Source organism: Triticum dicoccoides, chromosome 5A (genome assembly GCF_002162155.2).
Source record: "Triticum dicoccoides isolate Atlit2015 ecotype Zavitan chromosome 5A, WEW_v2.0, whole genome shotgun sequence".
Taxonomy (NCBI): domain Eukaryota; kingdom Viridiplantae; phylum Streptophyta; class Magnoliopsida; order Poales; family Poaceae; genus Triticum; species Triticum dicoccoides.
The window spans coordinates 502,778,544-502,788,704 of NC_041388.1; the positions used below are offsets into that span (position 1 = coordinate 502,778,544).

Consider the following 10,161-nt stretch of genomic DNA (forward strand, 5'->3'; position numbering starts at 1 on the left):
CTGTCTACAAGGCTCGACTTGTTGCGAAAGGTTTTCGACAAGTTCAAGGAGTTGACTACGATGAGACCTTCTCACCCATAGCAATGCTTAAGTACGTCTGAATCATGTTAGCAATTGCTGCATTTTATGATTATGAAATTTGGCAAATGGATGTAAAGACTGCATTCCTGAATGGATTTCTGGAAGAAGAGTTGTCTATGATCCAACCCGAAGATTTTATCAATCCAAAGGATGCTAACAAAGTGTGCAAGCTCTAGCGATCCATTTATGGACTGGTGCAAGCATCTCGGAGTTGGAATAAACGTTTTGATAGTGTGATCAAAGCATATGGTTTTATGCAGACTTTTGGAGAAGATTTTATTTACAATAAAGTGAGTGGGAGCTCTGTAGCATTTCTAATATTATATGTGAATGACATATTGTTGATTGGAAATGATATAGAATTTCTGGATAGCATAAAAAGATACTTGAATAAGAGTTTTTCAATGAAAGACCTCGGTGAAGCTGCTTATATATTGGGCATCAAGATCTATAGAGATAGATCAAGACGCTTAATTGGACTTCCACAAAGCACATACCTTGATAAAGTTTTGAAGAAGTTCAAACTGGATCAAGCAAAGAAAGGGTTCTTGCCTGTGTTACAAGGTGTGAAGTTGAGTCAGACTCAATGGCCGACCACTGCAGAAGATAGAGAGAAAATGAAAGTCATTCCCTATGCTTCAGCCATAGGTTCTATCATGTATACAATGTTGTGTACCAGACCTGATGTGTGCCTTGCTACTAGTTCAGGAGGGACGTACCCAAGTAATCCAGGAGTGGATCACTGGACAACGGTCAAGAACATCCTAAATAGTTGAAAAGGACTAAGGATATGTTTCTCGTTTATGGAGGTGACAAAGAGCTCGTCGTAGACGGTTAGTCGATGCAAGCTTTGACACTGATCCGGATGGCTCTAAGTCACAAACCGGATACATATTTATATTGAACGGTGGGGCTGTAAGTTGGTGCAGTTCTAAGCAAAGCGTCGTGGCGGGATCTACGTGTGAAGCTGAGTACATAGCTACTTCGGAAGCAGCAAACGAAGGAGTCTGGATGAAGGAGTTCATATCTGATCTAGGTGTCATACCTAGTGCATCGGGTCAAATGAAAATCTTTTGTGACAATACTGGTGCAATTGCCTTGGCAAAGGAATGCAGATTTCACAAGGGAACCAAGCACATCAACAGACGCTTCAATTCCATCCGTGATCAAGTCAAGGAGGGAGACATAGAGATTTTCAAGATACATACGGATCTGAATGTTGCAGACCCGTTGACTAAGCCTCTCTCACGAGAAAAACATGATCAGCACCAAGACTCCATGGGTGTTAGAATCATTACTGTGTAATCTAGATTATTTACTCTAGTGCAAGTGGGAGACTGAAGGAAATATGCCCTAGAGGCAATTATAAAGTTGTTATTTATATTTCCTTATATCATGATAAATGTTTATTATTCATGCTAGAATTGTATTAACCGGAAGCTTAGTACATGTGTGAATACATAGACAAACAGAGTGTCACTAGTATGCCTCTACTTGACTAGCTCGTTAAGCAAAGATGGTTAAGTTTTCTAACCATGGACAAAGAGTTGTTATTTGATGAACGGGATCACATCATTAGAGAATGATGTGATTGACTTGACCCATCCATTATCTTAGCATGATGATCGTTTAGTTTGTTGCTATTGCTTTATTCATAACTTATACATGTTCCTATGACTATGAGATTATGCAACTCCCGAATACCGGAGGAACACTTAGTGTGCTATCAAACGTCACAACATAACTGGGTGACTATAAAGATGCTCTACAGGTGTCTCCGATGGTGTTTGTTGAGTTGGCATAGATCGAGATTGGGATTTGTCACTCCGTGTATCGGAGAGGTATCTCTGGGCCCTCTCGGTAATGCACATCACTATAACCTTGCAAGCAATGTGACTAATGAGTTAGTTGCGGAATGTTGCATTACGGAACGAGTAAATAGACTTGTCGGTAATGAGATCGAACTAGGTATTGAGATACCGACAATCGAATCTCGGGCAAGTAACATATTGATGACAAAGGGAACAACGTATGTTGTTATGCGGTTTGACCGATAAAGATCTTCGTAGAATATGTAGGAACCAATATGAGCATCCAGGTTACGCTATTGGTTATTGACCGGAGAAGAGTCTCGGTCATGTCTACATAGTTCTTTAACCCGTAGGGTCCGCACGCTTAAACGTTCGGTGACGATCGGTATTATGAGCTTATGTATTTTGATGTACCGAAGGTAGTTCAGAGTCCAGGATGCAATCATAGACATGACGAGGAGTCTCGAAATGGTCGAGACATAAATATTGATATATTGGATGGCTATGTTCGGACACTGGAAGTGTTCCAGGAGGTTTCGGATAAAACCGGAGTGCCGGAGGGTTACCGGAACCCCCCCGGAAGTTATTGGGCCCTCAGTGGGCTTTAGGGGAGAGAGAGGGCAGCAGCCAGGAGGTGGCGCCTCCCCCCCCCCTCAAGGGAGTCTGAATTGGACTAGTGGAGGGGGGAGCGGCCCCTCTTTCCCTCTCCCTCCCCCTCTCATTCCTTCCCCCTCCTAGTAGGACTAGGAAAGGAGGAATCCTCTTCCTAGTAGGAGGAGGATTCCTCCCCCTTGGTGCGCCCTCTAGGGCCGGCCTCCTCCTCCCCTCCTTTATATACGAGGGAGGGGGCAACCCATAAACACACAAGTTGATTATTTTAGCCATGTGTGGTGCCCCCTCCACAGATTTCCACCTCGGTCATATCCTTGTAGAGCTTAGGCGAAGCCCTGCGATGGTAACTTCATCATCACTGTCATCACACCGTCATGCTGACGAAACTCTCCCTCGACCTCAGCTGGATCTAGAGTTTGTGGGACGTCACCGAGCTGAACGTGTGCAGATCGCGGAGGTGCCGTATCTTCGGTGTTAGGATCGGTCGGATCGTGAAGATGTACGACTACATCAACCGTGTTGTCATAACGCTTCCGCTTACGGTCTATGAGGGTACGTGGACAATACTCTCCCCTATCATTGCTATGCATCACCTAGATGGATCTTGCGTGTGTGTAGGAATTTTTTTTTTGAAATTACTACGTTCCCCAACATTACTTGCCCGAGATTTGATTGTCGGTATCATCATACCTAGTTCAATCTCGTTACCGACAAGTCTTTTTACTCATTCTGTAATGCATCATCCCGTAACTAACTCATTAGTCACATTGCTTGCAAGGCTTATAGTGATGTGCATTATCGAGAGGGCCCAGAGATATCTCTCTGAAACACGGAATGACAAATCCTAATCTCGATCTATGCCAACTCAATAAACACCATCGGAGACACCTGTAGAGCATCTTTATAATCACCCAGTTATGTTGCGACGTTTGATAGCACACTAAGTGTTCCTTCGGTATTCGGGAGTTGCATAATCTCATAGTCATAGGACATGTATAAGTCATGAAGAAAGCAATAGCAATAAACTAAACGATCATAGTGCTAAGCTAACGGATGGGTCTTGTCCATCACATCATTCTCTAATGATGTGATCCCGTTCATCAAATGACAACACATGTCTATGGCTAGGAAACCTAACCATATTTGATTAACGAGCTAGTCTAGTAGAGGCATACTAGGGACACTCTATTTGTCTATGTATTCACACGTGTACTAAGTTTGCGGTTAATAAAATTCTAGCATGAATAATAAACATTTATCATGATATAAGGAAATATAAATAACAACTTTATTATTGCCTGTAGGGCATATTCCCTTCAAATACTCTTCTGATTATGAACTTGAATATGCTTTGTGAGTAGTTACATTTGTTTCTGAGGACATGGGATTGGTCTTGTTATAAGTAATCATGTGAATTTGGTATTCGTTCGATATTTTGATTAGATGTATGTTGTCTTTCCTCTAGTGGTGTTACGTGAACGTCGACTACATGGCACTTCACCATGATTTGGGACTAGGGGAAGGCATCGGGAATTAGTAAGTAGATGATGGGTTGCTAGAGTGACAGAATATTAAACCCTAGTATATGTGTTGCTTCGTAAGGGGCTAATTTGGATCCATATGTTTTATGCTATGGTTAGATTTATCTTAATTCTTCTTCCGTAGTTGCGGATGCTTGCGAGATGGGTTAATCATAAGTGGGAGGCTTGTCCAAGGAAGGGCATCACCCAAGCACCGGTCCACCTACATATCAAATTATCAAAGTAATGAACGCGAATTATATGAGCATGATGAAAACTTGCTTGACAACAATTCTCATGTGTCCTTAGGAGCGCTTTGCTTTATATAAGAGTTCTTTCAGGCTTGTCCTTTGCTACAAAAAGGATTGAGCCACCTTATTTACTTTTGTTACTTGTTACGAATTATCTCATAATACAACTATCTGTCACCAATAATTTCAGTGCTTGCAGAGAATATCTTGCTGAAAACCGCTTGTCATTTCCTTCTGCTCCTCATTGGGTTCGACGCTCTTACTTATCAAAAGGACTATGATAGATCGCCTATACTTGTGGGTCATCAATTCTCGCGTACATCTTGATGTGCTATTTGAATACAAACTTTCGTGGAAAACCGACAACTTTTGTGTCATATGCAAAAATGACAAAATTTAGTGTTAAGAAAGACTTTTCTTTTTTGCGGGAATAACTTTCGATCTATTCATCAACTGTCAAGGTAGTACAAAGAACACCCAAAGTAAAAAATGCATCTAGGTCCGTAGACCACCTAGTGACGACTACTTGCACTGGAGCGAGCCGAAGGCGCGCCGGCGTCTTCGCCCCTCCCTCATTGAAGCCGGGCAAACTTTGTTGTAGTAGACAGTCGGTAAGTCATCGTGCTAAGGCCTCATAGGACCAGTGCACCAGAGCAGCATCCGCCGCCGATGAAGAGAAGCATAGATCAGAAGGATCCAATCTGTAGACACACGAACACAGATGAACGAAGACAAGATTCACATGGATCCACCGAAGACAAACGCCGACCGAATCCCGTGAGATCCGCCGGAGACAAACCTCCACACGCCCTCCAATGATGCTAACAACACCATCAGAATAGGGACAAGGCGGGAAGAACCTTATTCCATCAGCAGAGAGTCGCCACTGCCTCGCCTCTCTGAGCTGGACACAAACCCTAACAAAACTCAAAAGAGTATGAAAAAACGAAGCCCTCCCGCCGGCAAAGGCCAGGATCCACCATGTCTCCATGGCCGTAAGACCATAGAAGACGAGGTAGACCGGCGGCGGCACCGGCAGGAGGCACAAGAAACCTTAGCCAAGGGGTCCTCTTTTCTTCAAGTCATAAGAAAGGCTTTTCATGAGACATTTTTTTGTCTTTTTACACAAGGCATATATAATGTCGGGTTTTCATGAAACTTGACGTGCACACATACCATGTTGAGATGTGCGCGTCAAATTTGTGTTCGGAATTTCTTTTACATTTTAAAACATATTTTTCGATGGCAGGAGCATATGCTCCCATGTGCCAAAGTGAATTTCCATAACAAAACGACACACCCGTGGGTAGGATTTGGAAACATTCTCACATGGAGGAGATTAGGATTCATAGGATGGAGGAAAAATATCAAGGAAGATGATACGAGTACTATGGTCTAAAATTTTACATAATGGCATCTATAGGGGACGCGGAGTTTTGGCTCTAGGGAGCGGTTGCTCATTGGTGAATGGTTATTAAAAACTAATAGGAAATAAATTTTTAAAAATCAGTTTTTTTTTGTAAATGTTCATGTTAGTGTACCAGTGTGCTTGCCAAATTTCATGGAAAACGGGATAGCAGTACTTCGTCGATGAAAAAACAAAATTAAGTGTACCATTTGAAGGTAACATTTGTCGTTCGACTTGTTTTTTTTATGTTGCACACATCCACATGCTTAAGCTTTCCCCCTAAAATTTTGCAGGTAGCATTTGGGTGTGACAATGAACACATCTATTTTTATAAATAAACAAATTGACCTTGGCAAAATACATTTTTGACGCGGAGGAGCATATATTCCCTAGAGCCAAAAGCAATATCTGCATCTATAGGTGTGATGCAAATTCGAGTGGCATTTTTTCAAAGAGAAAAGTTGTAGTAGCATTTCTCTAAGTTGGAGGCGGCATAATTGTAATGTCATGTCATTTATCTAATTAACCGATGAGAAAGACTACTCCAGAAAAGTGACGAATGTAAAGAGCACAAACAGCTAGTACTTTGATAAACAACAACCTCAAAGCAGCATAGCTCATACAACAGAGATAACATCTGCCCTGGGATCCAAATGAAGCGAGTCATGGATGCCGAATAAGAGCGCAGCAGTAATACAGTACTTCAATTTTTGTTCCTGCCAAAATGGAAGTTATACAGAAAACTCTAATTCTAACTGATGCTAATTGTGTTCATAAAAAGAAAAGAGTAAGGCAATCTGTCAGACAAAAAAAATACATAATGACTGAAGCAATCTACTACAAGAATTTGCACCACATTGGACTTACCAGATATTTTGCTGGCCAATCTTGTAATGAGAAATCAACATTTTGTGTTTATAGCTGAAAAAATATAGCTGCAACAGAAACGAAACAAAGTAGGCTACTCACTCTCCTCACTTAATGAAATCAGCACTGTATTTTGTTCCAAACAAAACATGGTAGGCTACCAAACTGAATAGTCTACGTTACTTTCCTGTTTAAAGCAGAGTGTAAACAACTTCGGTTATTGTCAGCTAGTGCTAACCATTTTGACAACTGACAGGTGCAGCAACAGTCCAAAACATAATAGTACAAACAAGAACTTGCGGATTCCATCATAACCATGCGGATTCCATCATAACCATCTGGTCGTCAAACTGTCCTACATTTCTGCTTACAAATTTCAGTGAGACTTTCATTTCCATTGCCCCTAATTTACAATTCTCTGTCGGCTAAATTGACATTTTGTCAATCAAGTGTAGTAGTATCAATTTTACAACAACACAGTAATACACACAGTTAAGGCAGCCTCACCAGTACAACCTGACCGGCGGCACCGTGAAGCCTTGGGCCTCGTCAAGGAACGGCACCATCTCCGGCCGCGCCTGGAGGTCGCCGTAGAAATCGTACTCCGCCTGGTAGTCGTGCAGGTCCAGCTCCTTCTTCTGGTTCGTGTGATAATGGTGCTTGGCCCCTGCCGGCTTGCCGAACCCGAATAGGCTCAGTTCCTCGCATACCCCCAGCGCCATCACCACCGCCTGCATACCTGACGAATAGTGGAAGTACCTCTCGTCGTGCTTCCGGGTCCAGTTGCTCGCCGGAGCACCCGTGTCCGACACGAATCGCCGGATCGAGTAGTACTTGGCAATGCGCGCCGAGAGCGCGTCCAGGCGCGCGTCGGTGACGAGGAGCGGGAATGGGGAGGCGTGGGTGGCGGTTGCGTTGCAGATGAGGGCGTCCAGGAGGTGCGCGGGCTGGCAGATGTATATGGCCATGGGCACGGTGGGGCCATACGGGTGGCACCCGCAGCCTGCGGCGGTGGCGGCACTGCGGGACGCGCAGAGGTGGAGGATGTTGGAGTTGACGAAGGAGAGCGAGGTTTTGGCGCCGACGTCGGCGACGAAGCCGGCCACGCGTGCGTTGTTGAGGCGGATGACGAGCTCGTGCGCGTCGATCTGCGGTCCGCGGCCGGAGCCGAGGAGCCCGCCGCTATTCCCTACGACCGCGCAGGTCGGGAAGCGCCGCCCGAGGACGCCGGCGAGCTCGCTCATGACGCTGGCCACATTACCGGTTCCGCCCCGGCGGCGGCGGTGGTGGGCGAGGAGGAAGGAGTGGAGAGACGTGCGGAAGGACGCGAGCAGGGATTCGTCGGAGGGGAGTGCCTCGGCGGGGATGCGGAGGCGGGACACGGTCCTCGGCCTCGGCGGGCCGCGGGCGGAGCGGACGTACGGGAGGCGGAGGTAGAGGAGGCGCTGGCGGTTGCCAAGGCTGGGGAACGTGGATATCGAGCCATTCACGAGCAGTGCAGCCGCGTCGGCGAGGACTTGCTCGGATCCCACGCCTTCCACCGCGGCGAGGCGACGAAGGAGCGGGTCCCCGGCGGCGGGACGAAGCGGCAGCTGTAGGGGGGTGAGGTGGCGGCGGAGGGAGAGGGAGAGGAGGGAAAGCAAGGCGAGTACAAGGACCGGCGGGAGGTGGCGGGGCTTCATCTCCGGCGGTGCGGGCGGCAAGATCCCGCGGCCATTAGTAGGTGCCGCGTGACTCGAAGGGTGGGGGGTGAGTCGCCGACGTGAAAGAGTGTCAGTGGGGTGGGGGAGAAGTCAGAGCAGCTGGGGCCGAGTGGTGCGAGGCAGCTCCGGTAGTTCGAACGAGGTGACCGAACTGTGGGGTCGGATCGCGTTGGGGCATACGTGTCAGTGGTGGGTTGGTTGGATAGTTTGTTAGCTCTGTGGGCAGTTCGGGTGCGCTGCACTCAAACGTCCCAAAAGTAGACTAGGTGCGAGTCGTGTGTTAGCGGACAAAATTATGTTCTGACCTAAAAGGCTAACAAAATTCTTATTTAACCTCATTTAAAAAAAAATCGATTTTGACCTCTTTAGGTGACGCCAACATCTCTGGCGTCTGGGTTGCGAACCAGACGCCAGGAACCCTGGCATCTGACCCCTGGCCCGCACTGCCCGCTGCCCGTTGACCTGCTGACGTGGCAAAGGGGCCAGACGCCAGGGACCCTGACTTCTGGCCCTGATAAGTGGATAACCCCCGCGGGCCGAGCCCAACCACCCATCTCTTTTCCTCTCCTGGCGGCGCACGAACAGACGAACAGAGGGCTTCTCTCCTTCGCCCCTCTTCTCCCTCACACCAAATCCCCCCTTATCTACTTCATCCTTCATCTAAATTTGTGGATCTGAGGCCCCCAAGCATCCTTGAGGTATTCTCCCACATTCCCTCCAATTTATTTGGGTTGAGTCCTCTTCTTTTTGATGCATTATTCAACACTAGGTGATGTTAGATGAGTAGATGGTTTCTTTGTTTTAGGAAATTGTTTGTAGTTGATAGATGATTTGGTAGGCAGTAAATGATGTGTAGTTGAACATGTAGGAGAAATTAATTCCATTTTGTGCATATGTTGTCCATAGGACAAATTTTTTTGAACTAAGAGGGGTGATGAATACATGATTTTTGTATGTAAAATAGACTTGTTTGATAATTTGGTTTGATAGATGATGTGTGTATGTGGTATAACAATACAGTTGAATTTAAATATGATGTCTCTATGTGTAGATAATCCTATTGTTGGCATACTTTATTTGCAAAACACATGGTGAAATTTGGTACTCTAGATGATATTTATTTGCATATGTGACACCATATTATTTGACAAATTTATTTGCTTGAGATGATGTTGGTATGTTTGAGAAGAATTATGTGTGCATATGAAGAAGAAAAAAATGATGTGGTTATGTTTGAGAAGAATGGTGTGTTCATATGGCATAACTTGGAGAAGAAAATTGTATTGTTTGATATTGTTCATGTATTCATAGATGTTTGTGATTTGTTTTGTAGGATGACGGATGGTGATGGACCTTGGTATGACGGATTAATCGATGAGTGGGATAAGGAGCATCGTGCTCGTGCCATTGAGAACGGACATGTAAGAAGCAAGACTTATCAATTTTCGTTGTTTCTCATTTGTGTTCTTGTATTGATTAAAACATCACTTTATTTGCAGCTTGTAGTTGCTATGCGCATGAGGGGACATTCGGCTGATGACTTTACTTACGACCCGCGGTACGAGCCTTATATTCGGAGATTGGGTCTTCTCCCATTCGTGTTGCAGTTTAAGCGACGCGCTCCGCCGGTGAACCACGCGGCGCTGACCGCACTTGTGGATCGTTGGAGGCCGGAGACTCACTCGTTCCACCTTCCATTTGGGGAGATGACGATGACCCTTGAGGACATGGCTATGATAAGCGGCCTTCCTATCAACGGACAAGCTGTTACCGGTTGTGTCAGTGCCGTTAATTGGCGAGAACGGACTGGCATTTTAATTGGTGTTCAGCCCGACGCCCCTGAGGAAGGCAAGGTCGATACCGCGAGAGTGAGGCATTCTTGGCTAAAAGCGGTTAGAGGAAACATCA

General features: G+C 45.6%; 1 protein-coding gene across 1 annotated transcript; it reads right to left on the minus strand.

Annotated features, from left to right (window-relative positions):
* Positions 1-6,853: 6,853 nt before the first annotated feature.
* On the minus strand, positions 6,854-8,341 carry LOC119302413 (sialyltransferase-like protein 2). Its single transcript, XM_037579449.1, has one exon. The coding sequence runs from the start codon at positions 8,230-8,232 to the stop codon at positions 7,054-7,056; it is 1,179 nt and encodes a 392-aa protein (XP_037435346.1). The 5' UTR covers positions 8,233-8,341; the 3' UTR covers positions 6,854-7,053.
* Positions 8,342-10,161: the final 1,820 nt, after the last annotated feature.